We start from the raw sequence: 17,736 nt of genomic DNA on the forward strand, positions 1-17,736 counted from the left end.
ATCAAGCCTTGCTTCTTCAAACCACAAACCCCCCCCTCCAGAGGTAACTCAGCCTGGCTGGGATCCCTGCATGGCGTGCTGCAGCGCCTGTGCCAACACCGGCCTTCCTGCCAGCCAGTCGACCATCGGTACCATGAGGGCTTCAATACTCTGACAATAAAGAACAGAGCTGACTTTTTCTACACGGATGCCAAAAGCTCCCTGAGCAGGCGCTGGTGGCTGAGAAGCTGGCAGCGCCCGGCGGTGGCACCTGGAGCGTCCAGGCCTCACGTGGTTCTGGAGAATAGATTGGCACAGGGGCCGGTGTCTGTGCTGGCAGCCCCTTCTCTCAAAAAACAATTAGGCCTTTGACATTCAGCAGATATCAGCCATAGGATCCACTCTGGCAAAGACAGGGAGGAGGGAAGCCAAGGGACCCCCCCCCCCCCCCCCCAACCAACGTTCTTCTTTTAGAGATGAGGACACAGCGGGGGGGGGGGGGGGGGGGGGGGGTGCTCACTTCTTATATCTCTGAGCTCATTAAGTGAAAAACAATCCAACAATAAAGAGTTAAAGATGTTATTTGCACATGTTCCAGAATTTGAGTGTTTTAAATATGTTCTTCTGTTTTGATTGCAAACTAAAAGCTCATGAATCATATACAATGTAAATGTTGTGTCTGTTGGTGAGTTCCTCTGTGTCTGTTCTGCACTAACAGACGTACATCCTACTTCTCACAGTTTACGCCCTGTTCTGGCCTTCTTCTTTGTACAGTTCCCTTTTTAATAAATTAAGTAAGAATTTGCTGTGAGCTGATTCTTGGGAAACGACTTGTTCTACAAACCCTGATTATCATTGAATTACAGCATCTGTATTAGGTCTGTGTACAACAGTGATTCAGGTCAGGGAGAGATTGTGATAAATTGATTTGGTGATATTAAGGTTCAGATAAAGCAAGTAAAACATTAGGTTGAGGTAACATTAAAAACACTATTTATTTAATCAAATCACTCTCAAGTGATTTGATTTATTCAAACTAGCTCATTATATTGACATTTAATATGTTATTGAGATTAAATAAGCGATTCACTGCTAAAAGCACAGTTTTTAAAGTTACGTTTCAATGGAGAACACTTTTTTATGGCTGCAGATAGATTGTGCAACATTAAATTTGAATCACAGTATTAAACGTGCAGAGAGAAAAATAGACGTTCCCTCTGCTGAGATGTTTGTGTGTCACCACTAGATGTCAGCATTGTTAAGATGTGATCGCTGACATCCGTAGAGAATGAACTACATTTACCATCATGCTTTGCGAAGAGAGCCAGGGATTGGTGGAAAATCCGCAGCATCAAGTAACAGTGATGAGAATATGACACTACTTTCAAAATAAAAGCACTAACAATTTGCTGACAGGCGGCTGTGGCTAAGGGGTAGAGTGGTCGTCCTCCAACCGGAAGGTCTGCAGTTCGATCCCCAGTCTGACCCATCTGCATGCCGAAGTGTCCTTGGGCAAGATGCTGAACCCGAATGCCCCCCCCCCATAGAATAACAAAGTGCTGCAATTAGATGCACTGTATGAATGGGTGAATGTTAAACTGTATTGTATATAAATCTGATGATGATGATGAAGATGATGATGAAGATGATGATTAATGTCAGAACCAGGATCTTGTGAGTCCATATTCCTGCTCCTCTCTTGATTTCAGCTCCTGGAGGGTGTTTTACTTTATGATGCACACGGAAGTGACGCCTGTCACCAGTTTTACTGTGAAAGCTCGGAGCGGAAGCAGTATGTGTGTTTGTGAGTGTGTGTCTTGCCGCTGGTGCCGGACGGCTGCTGCCACACCGGACTCATCAGAACGGAGTCGAACCCAGAACCTTCCGGCCGCGTGTCCTCGACTGTCCTCAGGTCAGTGTGAACAGGATCTTTCTATCACGGGTCACTGGTTCCGGGTGAACGAGCCGAGCAGGGACGAGCTGTCATGGAGGCGCAGAGGAAACAGGCCTGAGATCAGTTGGGTCTGAGAGAACTGATCATTGTGTTACATCCCGTGTTGCTCTGCTGGTCTGACTGCTGACTTTAGATCTGATGTGAAGGTTCATGTCTCAGGAGGTCGAGCAGCAGCTTCTCTGTGTCATCATCTCTCTGCTCGCGGGTCTCCAGGTTCCTCCAGGTTCCTCCAGGTTCCTCCAGGTTCCTCTAGGTTCCTTCAGGTTCCTCCAGGCTCCTCCAGGTTCCTCAGGTCCTCGCACAGTTTCACACTTTGTGCTCGTTTATCCTAAAACTACTTCCTGTTCTCTCACACTTTGAAGTGTCTCTGTCACATGAAGCTGATCGCTTATTGGCTCCATGGATCAGTGGATCCAGAGAAAAGGAACTGGTTTTATTGTGATAAATGATTATTAATTTCTGTCTTTTTTATCTGAAGAAATATGAGGATCAGCTGTTTTTGTGGCTACATATGATCATAGATTAAATATATTCATGTTCAGTTCTTACGACTTATTCACAGTTCATAGCAGATAGAGAAAACACCCATTTGATTGAGTAATGAGTATTTGCAGCTCATACTGGGAGTATTGTAATACTCAGGGTTTTCCCCTGTACTGTGACTCATGAGATTTTACAGTTACTTCCTAATGAATGTGAAAGTCCAGTACCTGCCCTGATTGACAGGACGTGTGAGGCAGCAACAATCTGACCTGGTATCAGATCCAGTTTTCAGTCAGTGAGTGAGTGAGAGAGAGAGAGTAAACATCCAATCAGAGTCAAGACAACGAGGGAAACAGATGCTGAAGACACAAAACAATAGAGTTTTAAAACATGGCGACTTCATCCAGAGCAACTTCTCTCCATTGTTGTCTTGTTTGGTTCCGTCTGACCTGAGATCTGTTGTGTGTCAGGTTTTATATCTCTGATAAAACTGCTCGTAGTTTTTACACATTCACAACTTGACAGAAACTCTGCTCTGTTAGATCTCAGCATACTCTGTGTGTGGGTCTCTGTCACACACAGAGACACACACACAGACGCACACACAGTTTTCCTGTTCCTTGATAAGCTGGAGTTGAGATCTTGATCCATCCCAGTTGCCTTCGGGCCTGGTTCTTGTCGGTGAGTCCATCTCCAGCCCCAGGACGCACTGGGAGAACCTCACACAGGCTCCAGTGTTTGAGTTGTGTTTGAGTTGTGTTTGAGTTGTGTTTGTGTGGCTGCTGCTTGTAACAACACGTTCTGTGTGAGAGGGAACTGAAGGTTATGAAAGTCCTGGAGGTGCAGCCACTGAGCGAGGACAGCACCTGACACCTCTCTCTCTCTCCCTGTCAGAATCCCTGTGATGCCCCAGGGCGGGTGGAGCTGGTCGGGGTCGCGATGCCGTACAAGGACCGTCAGAACCGCAGCTGTGGCTTCCTGGACATCGAGGAGAACGAGAGCAGCGGCAGGTTCCTGCGCAGATACTTCATCCTGGACACGCAGCAGTGCAGCCTGCTGTGGTACATGGACAACCCACAGGTTAGAGAGCGTGTGTGCAGAGGGACTGAGGACATGTCCCCCGTCCTACTGGGTCTTTAACGTTCTGTGTGTGGGGAGGTTGTCCTCGGGGACATTGGAAAGGAGCTTCACGTAAAACACACAATGTGACATTTCAAACTGAAGAGTTTGGAGTAAAAATAATGACAGAGGAAGTTGTGGGTTTATGATACAGAACTAAACGGATTCTAACGTGAGTGGTTGAGGCTGAGGAGACGAGGCTGTGGGACAGGTTGGACGTGCACATGTGAGTGAGGTGACTGATGCTCGGTGTCAAACCAGGCAGATAAACAGGAACCAGAAGAGAAAGTGCATTTCCCACTGTGGGGAATTCCTCTAACCCGACATGAGGAAGAGGTTTGACAGAGTTCTGACCCGGGCTGTTCATCATGTGTTCTTTCAGATGGTGTTGATGACAGAGAGTCAGTAAATGAGAAGGTTTCCTCTCCAGATCTTCCTCCTGCAGAGAGAGGGAGTGGAACACACGTTAGTTCAGAGCCCGGACTCAAAGCTCCTGTAGATTGTTCAGCTTCAGATTATTATATTTTACATTAACCAAATCATTTCCCATCACGTTTCCTGGTTTCCACTCATAGACAGTTGGTTTGTGTTGATCTTCTTCAGCTGGTTTTGCCGTCACGTTCTAACGTTATCAACAGAAACTCAAAGTTCTTACTCTTTAGACGTGTGAGTCTGGATTTCCACCTCAAACTGAATCTGTGTTTTCCTCTAATTCGACCTTTTATTTTGAAAGAACATCAACAAATGAAGTAACAGTGGTGTTTCCTCCTGTCTCTGTTCAGAATCTGCCTAAAGGTGCAGAGAAGGTGGGATCTCTGAAGCTCACCTACATCTCCAAGGTGAGTCCTTCACCCTCACATGAACTTTATACTTAGAGACAAGATGGAGATGAATGAATCTCTCTTTGATAACGTGAACTCTCTTCTCTCCTGTTCAGGTCAGCGATGCCACCAAACACAGGCCAAAGGCAGAGTTCTGCTTCGGTGAGTCCTCCTTCGTTTCTTCTCCTCTTTCTCCCTCTCCTCCGTTTACTCCTCAGCTCGATCCACTATGAACGAGCAGGAGGACTGAGAATGAGAAGACACTGAGAGGAGGAAGGTTTTTTTAAAGAATTAAGTCAAAATGTCCAGAAGTATTTATAATGTGGTGAACAAACCTGAAGGGTAAACATTAAGGAGCCGGTCACATGACGTGAATCCAGAGGGTGTGTCTGAGGTCAAAGTTCACAGCACGTTGAGATTTGTTTGTCAAAGGAAGCAGAAGGTTTTCTTCAGGAGGCGAAGGTTCACTGACACATTCACGTCTGAAGTTAAACTGTGAAGAAAATATCAAACTACTGACGTCATCTTCTATGAATGACTCATAGCTCATAAGTACAGTGTGGTGATCAGTGTCAGAAGAGATTGAGACAGAAACAGGTTTAGAACATAGCTCTCCACATTTTAACTCTACTCCCAAAGCCTCTCTCCTCCTTCCTGGTCCTCCTGCTCTCCTGTATCCACAGACTCTCTAGTCTCAGTGAGTCTTAGTCCTCCAGCAGTGATATCTCAGAGGACTAGTTGAGCTGCAGCTTTCTGCCTTCAGCCTTTTCCTGCTCCAACATGCTCCCGTGCACAAAGCTCCACACAGAACCAGCTTCTCTCAGAGCAGTGTGGAGGAGCTGGAGCGTCCTGCAGGGGACCCGACCTCCTCCCCACCAGGCCTCCTCCCCACCTGACCTCCTCCTCACCCGACCTCCTCCCCACCCGACCTCCTCCCCACCCGACCTCCTCCCCACCCGACCTCCTCCCCCCCCACCATGCTCACCACTAGCATCAGAGCCGGACCTAATTCACGGCTTCATGTCTGAACGGCAGCAGATCCCTGTGTCCACGTTCAACATCTGGTGGAGAGACAGAAACCAGAATGATGGAGGCAGGAGATGGATCTGGTTTTAGAGCGATGCACTTTCTCTCCCTCCGTCCCGACCTCCTTCACCCCCCATGCAACGCTTCTCCTTCCTCTCCAACCTCCTCTTTCCTTTCGCTCCTGTGCTTCCTCTTCCTCTTCTTCCACTCTCCCTCCCTCTTCTCCTCCAGCGGTGGCTCTACTTCCTCTCTTTTGTCCCGTGCTGCCTGTTGTTTTTCCTCCGGTGACCAACGGTAGCTTTTTGTCCCTCAATGGGAGGAAACTGTAAAATGACCTTGACCTGACCTGTGTGGGTGTGTGTGTGTGTGTGTGTGTGTGTGTGTGTGTGTGTGTGTGTGTGTGTGTGTGTGTGTGTGTGTGTGTGTGTGTGTGTGTGTGTGTGTGTGTGTGTGTGTGTGTGTGTGTGTGTGTGTGTGTGTGTGTGTGTGTGTGTGTGATTTACATCCTCTGGCTCGGAGAAACCAGAAACAAACTGATATTTTTAGCTCATGATTTGCATTCAGTGAAATTCTCTTCCTGTCTTTTCTCGTTGACTTCACGTTCGTGTTAATGTTCCAAATGAAGAAGACGTCACAAACTAAACAAACTCAACAAACTCAACACTTTCAATCTGTTTATTTCTCTCTCTCTCTCTCTAAAGTCATAAATGCAGGAATGAGGAAGTTTTACCTGCAAGCCAACGACCAGCAGGACTTAGTGGAATGGATCAGTGTTCTCAACAACGCCACCAAGATAACTGTGAGCCCCGCCCCCCCCCCCCCCCACAAACACACACATGTACACACACACAGATGGATCAATAGCTGACCCGGTTTCTCCTGCTGTTGTGCGTCGTTGTGTTGTCGGCCTCCGGCTGCAGCAGATGGAAAATCCGCCATCAGGCCCGAGTCACTTCAAATCAGGAGTAACAGAGTGTAAGGGGGGGGGGGGGAGTGTAAAGGGAGCGTCACAGTTTCATGTTCACTTCATTTATTTTACTTTATTTCCTTTATCTATCATATTCCCATGAAATTCATAATTTGCGCTGTAATCATGTCGTGCAGTATTTATAAAACGTTATTAGATTGTTATGGTCGCATTTATTTTTCAAGTGAATGCAATACGGCTCTGTACAAAAAATAATCTTTCATTTTAAAAGGTTATTCCGTCTTTGATCAGATTTGATCAGATTTAGAGGAAAAAACATAAAAAGATGCAGTTTTAACTTCAGTTTTTGAGACAAACTAAAAGATACAAGTTCTTTGAAAAGATCATAGAAAGATGAACAGATCTAAACTTTACACTGTGGTTAACGTCTTGTTGTGTTTCAGGTGCCGAAGCCCGGTGAAGGCCACACTGTCCACGCAGAGCCGCCACAGGACGTCCAGGGAATGAAGCAGGTCTCCTACAAGACTGAGATCATAGGAGGGGTCCCTATCACCACCGCTACTCAGGTAACACACACTGACACACACACACACACACACATACACACACACACACACACACACACACACACACACACACACACACACACACACACACACATACCCTGTTCTGTTAGCAGCAGCAGCACGTTCAGTCCTGTCCTGATCGGTATGCAGCCACAAGCACATGACCCCCGGTGAGCTCAGCTCAGACAAGTGACGGCTGGTTCTCAATCTGTGACTCAACTTTAAATAAGGAAACATGAGTGAAGAGTCTCTGAGCAGAAGAACTCAGTTATTCAAGAGGATTTGACTCAGTTACTCATCAGAGTCTTATTACTTCATAAAGGTGAAGCTGCAGGAAACATTCAGGGGCTCTGTGATGTGAAGGATGTGAAGGATGAGGGGGTGTTGAGGTAGAGAGGATTGAATCTGTGGAGACCAGAAGCTGAGCCACAGGAGAGGAAACGAAACATGGACGTGTTAGAGAACATGTGTGTGTTTGTGTTTGTGTGTGTGTGTGTGTGTGTGTGTGTGTGTGTGTGTGTGTGTGTTAGGAGCAGGGAGAAGGGCAGAACGGGGCCGAGCGAGGAGCTGTGAAGCGGACCCAGAACCAGCTGCCCTACTTCCTGTCCAGAGGAGCCCAGGACCAGGCCGTCATCAAGGCCGGATACTGCGTCAAACAAGGAGCTGTGGTGAGAGGAAGACCCCATCATGACACCTCAGGTTCCCCCGGAGAGGAAGATCTCTAATCTGCTCTTCTTCCTCAGATGAAGACGTGGAAGAGGAGGTACTTCATGCTGGAGGAAAACGCTCTCAGCTACTACAAATCAGACCAGGTAGAAAATCACGGTTCCACTGTGCATGTGACCCTCAGCTGACTGACACACACACACACAGACACACACACACACGTCTTGTAGTTGTGAACACATTCATTAATGCAGTCCCTCGCCTCTAACATTAACTCTTCATATATTTAACCATAGCTCTAAACTAAACCACCTTAATCACAGTGATGTTCTCAAAAAAATATGTTCAGACACACACCTACTCACACACACAGACACACTCAAACACACACACACACACACACACCCCCACACACAGTGAGGCTTGTTGTGCCTGCAGGGAGTTGTGTGTCTTCACCAGCAGCAGCTTGTTTCCTGAATTCCTCCACAGAGCAGGAGTCGTAACCTCAGGCTGTGTGTGCACATATATGGACACACCCTGTGTGTGTGTGTGTGAGTGTGTGTGTGTGTACATTTGTATGACTCCTGATCAGAATCAGGTTTGTAGCCTGATGCTTTCTGACCGATGATTACAACCGTAGAAAAAACATGAAATCTAAAAGTAAATATAGTAAATACTATAATAGTTCCATGTTCTGATATCAGATTTTAAACTCTCTCAGTATTTCCAGCTCAGTCGTTATATGTGTGTCCCTCAGAGTGAAGGAGCCGAGGAGGTTCACACGAACGTTTGTAGAATGTTGTGTTAACGACCTGCGTGTGTTACTAAACCCTTTGACTGGGAGGCTCTTAATGCACCAGGATACTCTCACAGATCCACTCCTCCTGCTCCTCGTCCGAGAGGAGACGCAGGAGAATCACACAGATCCACTCCTCCTGCTCCTCGTCTGAGAGGAGACGCAGGAGACTCACACAGATCCACGCCTCCTGCTCCTCGTCCGAGAGGAGGCGCAGGAGAATCAGCTGTGGTTCACCACACGTATAAAAGCTCTTTAAATAGACTTTAATTGTCAGTTGCTAAATGTGATGAGTCAGTGGGGGAAGACCAGTGCTGAGCCAGTTAGTGGTGTGAGCTGGTGAGAGAGGAACACGAGGGACCAGCTGCTTCTTCATCATCTGCATCTGTTCTACCAGTGGCATTCCAAATAATCCATGCTGCTTATTGAGTAGATGTTTATGAATAATAAAACTGGACTTTCTCACCAGTTCTGGCCTTAAAACATCAAATATTCTCTCTGAATCATTTGCTGTAGTTTATGTTATGATTCATTTCACAGGAAAAAGTGATAAATAGTAGAAACTTAGAAACGACTGATTAGAGGAGTGGTTCAGGTTTGATATGATCTGTTTCTTTGCATCTTTGTGGTGCAGTGAAGTTGAGTGTTTGTGTCCTCGTCCTCCCTCAGGAGCGGGAGGCGCTGAGAGTCATCGCTCTGAAGGAGATTCACAAAGTTCAGGAGTGTAAACAGAGGTAACTGGTTTGAGATCAGATCTGGGCTCACAGCAGAGTGGAGCCTCACCTCAGTAACATGCTTCTGTCTGGTCTCCTGCAGCGAGCTGATGATGAGGGACAATCTGTTTGAGATGGTCACCAGCTCCAGGACCTTCTACATTCAGGTGCCTGCTATGAAGACCACACTGTCTCTTTTCATGTCCTCTATTATAAAATGTCCATTAACATCCAGCGTCCTCTCTGTGTGTCAGGCTGACAGTCCAGAGGACATGCACAGCTGGATCAAAGCCATCTCAGGAGCCATCGTGGCTCAGCGTGGCCCCGGACGCTCAGCCAACACTGTATGTACCACACGCATCCCTCCAATGGTGTTCAGTGAGGGAATCGAACCATAAACTACTGTTCCATCCCTGTCACATCCTGATAAGATCGATAATGAATCCTCTGATCAGTGACGTCAGTTTAAACTCGCTGTGATCTTCTCTACGAGAAGAAAGAGCTGGATGCTGTTTAAAGCAGCTGCTCCCCCTGGTGGCAGAGGAGAGCGCTGCAGCAGACACACAGTTTAAAGAATCATTCACTGAGAAGCTCGATCTCACCTGAAGCTCATATTTCTATGATCACAAATAAATGACTGTTTGTTAGAGTTTGGTTAGTTACAGATTATGTCATATATGTTATATATATATATTTATATATACACTACGCTGCAGAATCACAATGTTTATACTAATGTTTTTACATTTTCAGGATTTTCACAACTTGATGATGGCTTCACACGCAAACATACACACACACACACACACACACACTCTCTCTCTTCTTCCCCCCCCCCCATCTCTTCTCTCTGTTTGAAGAGTTTGCTTCCAAAACCACATGATTATCCACCAGAAGAGAAATAAATTACATGATTATAATGCATTTTATAATTAAAAAAAATAAGGAAACTCTTCTGCATGAACGGGCTGAAGTGTGATGCTGAACAGAAATATGAAAATATGAAGAAACAATCTGTGCAGCATCACATTTCTCCCATAGACACAAGTTAACAGTTAAAGAACTTAATGTGTAAGTTAAAGAGAACGTGTGAAAGTGATTAATGGACGTTTCTCTTCTGGATCCTCGTCAGATCAGTGAATCCTCTGTTGAATGGATTTGTGGTTTTCTGGAAAGAAGCTCTTCACGTGACTGTAACTGAGCTTTGCTGTAAACTGTTGTTTCCAGGTGCGTCAGGCCAGACGTCTGTCCAGCCCTTGTATACCGAGGTATACTCCCTTCTGCAGTGGTGAATGCAGCACGTATGTGACCCCGTGTCCCCCCCCCCCCCCCCCCCCCCCCCATTCATCCCAACCAGCCTTTCACCCTCAGAAGCATTTCCTCTTCACGCTGCAGGTTTCATCTGCATCATCAGCGCAGAGCGAGAGAAGCTGTAGCTTACATTTAACGTGAAGAACAGAATTCGAGCTCATCAGTCCTTCACCGTACGAGTCGGGTCCAGCTTCCATTTCCTTTCCTTCCTCACGTCATCATCACTCATCTGGAGTCTCTTCTCTTCACTCGTTTATTCCTGTCTTAACATTGCAGTGCTCCTGACGTCCAGCAGGATTCCACCGACCCTAATTCCTCATGAGTCTTCTTTCCTCTAACCCTCTGTCCTGTTGTGTTTCTCCTTTGCTTGTGTGTGTGTTTGTGTGTGTGTGCTTTTCAGAGAGTGAGGTCTGACAGTGATGTACTAACCTTCCCAAAATGAGCCCTGCTGCTACTTCCTGCCCCCCCCCCCCCACTGCTGCTCCTCGTCCAATCACCTCGTCCCTCTGCCCCTCAGCTTCCTTAGCAGCCGCCTCTCGATCCTCTCCTGCTCCTCGGCAGCGGCAGCATCACTCGTACGTGTTGCATGTGACCTGTCATGTGACCTGTCATGTGACCTGTCATGTGACCTGTCATGTGACCCTAACCCACGAACCCGTGTGTCCTCTGTTCACTTCACTCTTCATCTCAGCAGATAACACGTCAGGTTATTATCACTGGAATCACGACCAATGATACATCAGCAGTTGTTTGAGGTGATTAGATCTGACTCATGTGAATGATAAATATTAACTTTGACATGTGATGTTAAAATGTGCTCATTGTTTATCTCACAGAAAGTTAAATAGTGTTTTTTATCCTTTAAGGGAGAAAATCTAATTTTATATACGGGAAGATTCCTGGAGACGTTTTCTTGAGTCCTGAGATTTAACAACATCCAGGCAGAAAGAATAAAAGAATGAATTATCATAACAGTGAAACACATTTTCACATTTGAGTTCTGTTGGAATAAAAACAAACGTTGACAGAAGTTTGTCTCCACCAGATTAATAAAGTGACAGAATAAGAATGCTGATGATTCCTGAGGAGACATTTCTATGTGAGCTTGAAAAGACTCTGGACTGAATGAGGAGAAAAGCTCTGACGTGTTTTTGAGTTAGTTTCACCATCTGTTATCTCTTCTCCATCTTTTTTAATCCATTCATCATCCGTCCACAGACACTTTGTTCCATCACCTCATCCATTCATCCGCCCAGCCGCCACTCAACCGTCTCTCTCCTGCCTCTGACCTCCTCTCCTGCTTCCCTCTCTCTCCAGGAGCACAGTGACCAGTCCTCTCCGTCCCCCACGTCCTCCTCCACCTTCTACTACCCCCTCGAGCCGGAACTACACTACCCACAATCCTCAGCGGGTTCTCAGCCTCACGCTGGACACGCCCCAGCCGGACGACTTCCTGGGCCTGCTCCCCTGGAGGCTGAGCCGGTCCGGGATGGGGCCCCCCCCCCCGCGCTCCCGCCTGTCGCTGCAGGAGACGTCCCAGTCCTCCCAGTGACCGAGAACCAGTCGCCCTGGAAGCACCGCAGCGGAGAGGAGGAGCTTAACCTCTGCCCCCCCGAGAAATCTGACCTGCAAATTACCCTCATTTGATGAAGATCAAACTGATGATCGACAATCTCTTAAGGCCACACACACACAAACACACACTCACTTTTACACACTTATACATGAGCTCCGTATGATCCTCCTACTGAACTGGGACCAGTCGGTTCCTTCCTGGGACCATGTTGTTAAAGTATGTGCACACAGGTTGGATCTTCTTCTTCTCTCCAGTTCCCTCTGTCGTCTTCCAGCCTTTGATTCTCCAGATGTTGCTGCTGACAGACACACACACTGTGTCTTTCACCAGATGTTGCTGCTGACAGACACACACACTGTGTCTGTCACCAGATGTTGCTGCTGACAGACACACACACTGTGTCTGTCACCAGATGTTGCTGCTGACAGACACACACACTGTGTTTGTCACCAGATGTTGCTGCTGACAGACACACACTGTGTCGTACATCAAATTCTCACATTTTCAGCCAACGTAGAGAAATATCAACCTTTTCACGCTTTATCATTTTATGCTCCACAATTCTTATTATTTTACGACGATTTTGTTCATACACTGAAAACAAAGATGGACGACACTCATCTGAACTTTCTCCCACTGTACTTAAGTTAAGCTAAAAAAAATCTAAGATATCCTCATCCCGCCCTTTGAACATCACTGGAGTGTGTCCAGTGGTGATCGATGTCAATCAAGACGTCTCAGCTGTCAATCAAGACGTCTCAGCTGTCAATCAACACGTCTCAGCCTGTTTCTATATCACCAAATAACTGATTCAAACCAAACTGATCAGAAACACTTGAACAAACATCAGAGAGAGAAGAACGACCTGAAATGACCATCTGCTAACATGGAGGAGACAGAGTTATGGAGCTATACTGCAGCCAGCCACCAGGGGGCAATCCAGATGTTTTGGCTTCCTTTTGGGAGGTGTCGTCCATTTTAATTTACAGTGGAGTGACTTTAGTTTCTTAATAAGCTGAGTTTCAGATATTTTCACACCTGTATAAGCTTTTTATAGATTTTAGAAAGATTTTTTAAAAGATGAAATTGTCTAATGAAACAATCTTGGATTCGGTTCCTGATGTGAAGTTTTCTGTACTTCACAGAAAACCTCTGGAGCTCAGTGCGTAAAGTCAAACTGTTGAATATAAGAACTTAAAGAAACTGCTCGGGACTGAAGACATGGTTCTCTCCTCCTGCACTAAACTCCACCTGATGTCACTGTGTTGGTTTAAATGTTTAAATAAGGATCTTAGTTTGAAAGATGTTGGCAGACACACACATGTTGTTCATTTGTAAATGTTGTTTTTGAACTTTCAGCCGTTTTCAGGTTTTTCTTCCGTCGGTTGTGGGATTTTGTCTTTTCTGGTCTGATGTGCTTTTATTTTGATAGTTTTTATTATTGACAGTGATGAGAGAAAAAATGTATGTTGTTTGCTGACTTTTATACACACACACACACACACACACACCCTGCGGCCCCATGTTAAACAGACACTGGGTGAAGTGCCTGCATCTAAAGAGCTGATAAGAAAGAAAAGAGCAGTTTTGACCCTTTTTGTGTTTTTTCTTGATTCTTGGACCATTTGCTGTATTTATTAAAATAAACTTTTAAAAAAGTTTCACTGGATTCTCTTCTCTTCTTTGACAACTGATGGAATGAAGGAGATAAGTGAGGAAGTATTCAGACATTTTTAAGGTAGAAGACTAAATATGACTTATAACATGAACAAAATATGAATAAATGTCCACTGGGGGTCACTATGTCCAAATGTTGTAAATCTCTTCTATGTCCCTCAGTTTGTGCTGATTTATGTTTGGAGGAAGCCTCCGTCCTCTTGTCTCATCAGGTGGAAACTGTCCACACAGTCTCATCATCAGGGTCGTGACCTCTGGACGACGACTCAGTCCCACTGCACCAGAACAGGCTGTGGTCACATCCCACACCTCCATAAACCAGAGGAGCGTCACTGGGCTGGAATGTGATGTGGACATTTATCAGAGTGGATGCACGTCCCTCAGTGGACGTCTGACAGCTCAGATCCCCCCCCCCCCCCCCCCCCATGACTCACAGACACAACCACCTTCATCTTATTAGTGACACCTCGGTTACATAACCATGGAACCAAATGATCTGTGTCAATGATTAATATTCACACGAAGCTGGAAATAATCATTTTCACATGTGATAGTGAAAACCTGAAGAATAACTTGATTCTCTGCCCATTGAGCAAAAGTTCAGTTTGTTCACACTGCGTGCAAACAGCAGAAGAAACAAGACACAAGTTTTATATAAAAATACACAAAAACAAACCACCTGCATGAATACAACAATAAGATCAACACAACACAAGTGGGAGAGAGAGTGGATAGGATTTACATCTGCACATGTGCGTGTGAATGTGAGCGTTGTTTATGCAGAGGAACCAAACTGTGTGTAACCAGGCTGCAAACATCCAAACACCTTCACATTGTGTAACATCTGTTCTTCTCCACAGCGTATTTGTGCGTCAGGTTTGTGTGAACTGCTGAGACCTCACAGAGAAACTCCCGTCAACGTGAACCGGACACGATGACGTCTGGTCCAGATGTTTCCAGCAGCTACAGTCGAGTCTGGTTCCACAAACTGTTGATGTGACTGAAGCTTCAGCGCTGAGTGAAGATGGAGAACTCCTTCTTAAAGCTGCTGACGTTTATCAGAAATAAATATGTTGGAAAATCAAGTCTCAGGCCACTTTTCATTCTGTTGTAGAACTGGAGACTATCTGAAGTGTAGAATAAACCTGGGAGGTGTTTCTGGACGGCGACGCTGACCTCAGATCAGCCGCCTGGTTCTCCTGTACGAGTCATATCAACAAATACTCAAAGACAAAAGGTTTATTTCCTGTTTTACGAGCCCAGAGCCTCACAGAGCCTGACAGGTTCCTGCTGTTTGTCAGAGCAGTTCAGAAATGACTCAGATTGTTTTAAGAGAAAATCAACTCAGAGGTTAATATGAGCAAAGGGGCTCATACACAAACCAATCACTGCTGAGGCTTAAGAGCCAAATGAGAAAGTCCTGCTCAGTAAATCCAAAGTCTTCCTACAGCAAAGTGAAGCTGCAGCTAAATGATCAGAGAGGGAAATGAATTGTGTTTGAATCTTTACACTTGATTGATGTACGTGCACCTCAACATTCTCCAGGAAGACATGAACTCTGACAGAGAAACACACCAGGGTCAAAGGTCAGGGGCCAAAGGGTTTCATCAGGAAGCTTTCATCAACAACATGGATTTATGTTCTCCTCATCTGAGCAGTAAACTCCAGGAAGAAGAAGGTTCCTGGTTGGTCTCCTGATCTGTTCCTCGTTGTGGATTCGTCCTGGTTTGACCTTCAGATGTGGAAACGTCAGATTCTCATTGTTTGGTTTTGTTTTCCAACAAAATCAGGATCGAGCTCAGATGTTTTCTTCTGATCGCTCACTTGCTGCCAACGTCTGAAACCACAGACGTGATGCAGCAGCGAGGTGAATGAGGCAGAACGTCCTGAGGAGAATAATCCCTGGACTGTTTGGACTGAAGGAGACCTGAGTCATCTGAAAGACACACGTATACAAACACACATGGACAGACACACAACCAGCTTGTGTACAGATCTGACAGCTGCACATCAACAGTCCCAGAGGACCACTGGTTATTCTCTCTTTCCTCTTCTTTCACACCGTCTCACTCCAACTAGGACACGAACATGAATAAACCAAAATGTTATTGTAGAGAAGTGGAGTTGGATTGATCCATAACACGCACCCACCCACCCCCCCACACACACACACACACATACACACGCACAGACACACACTGGGTTTCCTGGAAAAGCAGAGCACATGTTGGAACGGCCTCACATCAGAAACAGGAATGATGAGATGTTCGACTGATGCTGGAGCAGTGAAGCTTTCTTCTTTTTAATCTCATATCTGTTAACAATGAATTCTGAATCATTTCAAGTGGATGAATCCTTATTACAGTTCAACACGTTTCCAAGATGAGGGATGAACGTTCAGTCTCAACGTTTAACCGACGTGGCAGAGAAGTCCTGAAAGTGGTCAGACATACTGTTCAATCTGTTTTTAATGTTTTAAAAATAAACTTAAATCTAAATATTAAAGTTAGGTTTTCCTTTGTCGGTCAGAACTTGTCATTGCATAAACTCCTCTCACACAAACCCAGTGGAACACCCCCCTAGTGATATGAAAAATCACATACTGATAAATAAGTAAATAAGAAGCTGATTTCTTCTGAAGGGAAAGGATGAAGGACGGAGGAGGATTCTCTCTGGTTCACACACGGTCACATGAGTTCACTGGACTTTCTGATTATTATGAATCTCATAATGAAATATGTAAAATGTGATTCCTAGATGAAGCCTTTGATATAGTTGAATTCTTCTTCTCCATCTTCTCCTGTTTGTTGTCAAATGAACAACTTTGATGTTTAAAGGAATCAAACTGCAGATGTCTTTATAATGAACTCAGGTGTTTTAAGACTAATGGAGCAGATTCACCTGTTTCCTGTTCAAACCTCTCTTCCTTTTCTTTCATGAGTAATCTACGTTTCCTCTCAGTTTGAAAAAAGATCCTTTATAAAATCTGTAAAAAGTTAAACACAACGCAACAACCTAAGCTGCTCCGATCCTGAGAACAAGTTGATTGAACTGTGTATTGACTTCTCTTGTTGGAAAGAACATTAGTTCCCAGTGCTCAGTGACTGGAAGTGAAGCGTGCAGCAGTGGATTGTTATGAAACACAGAGAGTAGAGGACAAGGACACAACTGAGGACGTCAGTGGGACTTTGAACCCGAGGAGACGAGGAGACACTGTAGGACTCGTTGAGAGTTTTAGTTAAACAAGTAGCAAGTGAACTGGTTTTGTCCGATTTGGGCCATTTCACCATTTACCACAGGATCCAGTTCAGGTTCACATCCAGACCACATCTCTCCTGCAGATCCACTTGGAGCCAGATGGGAACTACAGGCTCATTTCCAGTTGGTCACGTGATGGACAGAGAAGTGAAGATGCCTCAAAGTTCCATCAAGCACTTGAGCAGCTTCACATCTTTTCCAGCGTGCACATCTTCACACACGTGCACATCATCACACACGTGCACATCATCCCACACGTGCACATCATCAGACACGTGCACATCATCAGACTCGTGCACATCCCTTCACCCCCTCCTCTCCTCCTCTCCTCCTCTCACGCGTCACACCCGCCCACCAATCGTGTCCTGTGTTTATCCTGCAGCTTTATAAACCAGCTCCACTCTGTCACCACTGCACACTCTAAAGTTTCCCACACAACCGTTAGACCTGATAACTGGTTTCCAGTCCAGCTCCTGGTTCCTGGTTCCTGTTCAGTCCACCATGCTTCTCCAGCCGGTCCTGTGCGTCGTGGCCCTGCTGGCCTCCTCTGGTCCGGGGGCCGAGGCGCGGGTCACCAAACGCTTCGCCATCGGCTGCCCGGAGAAGTGCGACAAGTCCCGGTGCGCCCCGGTCCCCGCGGACTGTGTCTCCGGGGACGAGCTGGACCGGTGCGACTGCTGCCCGGCGTGCGCGTCCGGAGAGCAGTGCGGCGGCCCCGGAGACCGGGAGTGCGCGGAGGGGATGGAGTGCGTGGTGACCGGCGGCGTGGAGGTGTCCGCCACCGTCCGGCGGAGGGGCAAGGCCGGCGTGTGCGCGTGCACCAGCCCCGAGCCGGTGTGCGGCAGCGACGGAGTCTCGTACCC

General features: G+C 46.2%; 1 protein-coding gene across 10 annotated transcripts; it reads left to right on the forward strand.

Annotated features, from left to right (window-relative positions):
• The first annotated feature begins 1,773 nt into the window (after window positions 1-1,773).
• LOC128426966 (pleckstrin homology domain-containing family A member 1) lies at window positions 1,774-13,602 on the forward strand. Of its 10 annotated transcripts, none has more exons than XM_053414029.1 (13): window positions 1,774-1,891; window positions 3,311-3,496; window positions 4,318-4,374; window positions 4,473-4,518; window positions 6,084-6,181; window positions 6,754-6,876; window positions 7,407-7,544; window positions 7,620-7,688; window positions 9,008-9,072; window positions 9,155-9,218; window positions 9,306-9,395; window positions 10,279-10,352; window positions 11,680-13,602. In XM_053414029.1, exons 2-13 carry the CDS (start codon window positions 3,356-3,358, stop codon window positions 11,912-11,914), a joined length of 1,200 nt encoding a protein of 399 aa, XP_053270004.1. In that variant the 5' UTR covers window positions 1,774-1,891; window positions 3,311-3,355; the 3' UTR covers window positions 11,915-13,602. The 10 variants fall into 10 exon arrangements, with proteins under 10 accessions (XP_053270004.1, XP_053270006.1, XP_053270008.1 ...); XM_053414031.1 differs by lacking the exon at window positions 10,279-10,352 and adding an exon at window positions 11,054-11,117 and having other exon boundaries at window positions 11,680-11,809; XM_053414033.1 differs by lacking the exon at window positions 10,279-10,352 and adding an exon at window positions 11,057-11,117 and having other exon boundaries at window positions 11,680-11,809.
• The last annotated feature ends 4,134 nt before the right edge of the window (window positions 13,603-17,736 follow it).

The sequence above is a fragment of the Pleuronectes platessa genome, chromosome 21 (genome assembly GCF_947347685.1).
Source record: "Pleuronectes platessa chromosome 21, fPlePla1.1, whole genome shotgun sequence".
Lineage (NCBI taxonomy): Eukaryota > Metazoa > Chordata > Actinopteri > Pleuronectiformes > Pleuronectidae > Pleuronectes > Pleuronectes platessa.

Excerpts from the sequence above, each read along its gene's own strand:
- LOC128426966 (XM_053414026.1), top strand. The coding sequence starts at position 3,356 with ATGCCGTACAAGGACCGTCAGAACCGCAGCTGTGGCTTCCTGGACATC. Across the intron at positions 4,519-6,083 it reads AAAGGCAGAGTTCTGCTTCG|TCATAAATGCAGGAATGAGG; the intron begins GTGAGTCCTCCT and ends CTCTCTCTAAAG. Across the intron at positions 9,219-9,305 it reads CCAGGACCTTCTACATTCAG|GCTGACAGTCCAGAGGACAT; the intron begins GTGCCTGCTATG and ends TCTGTGTGTCAG.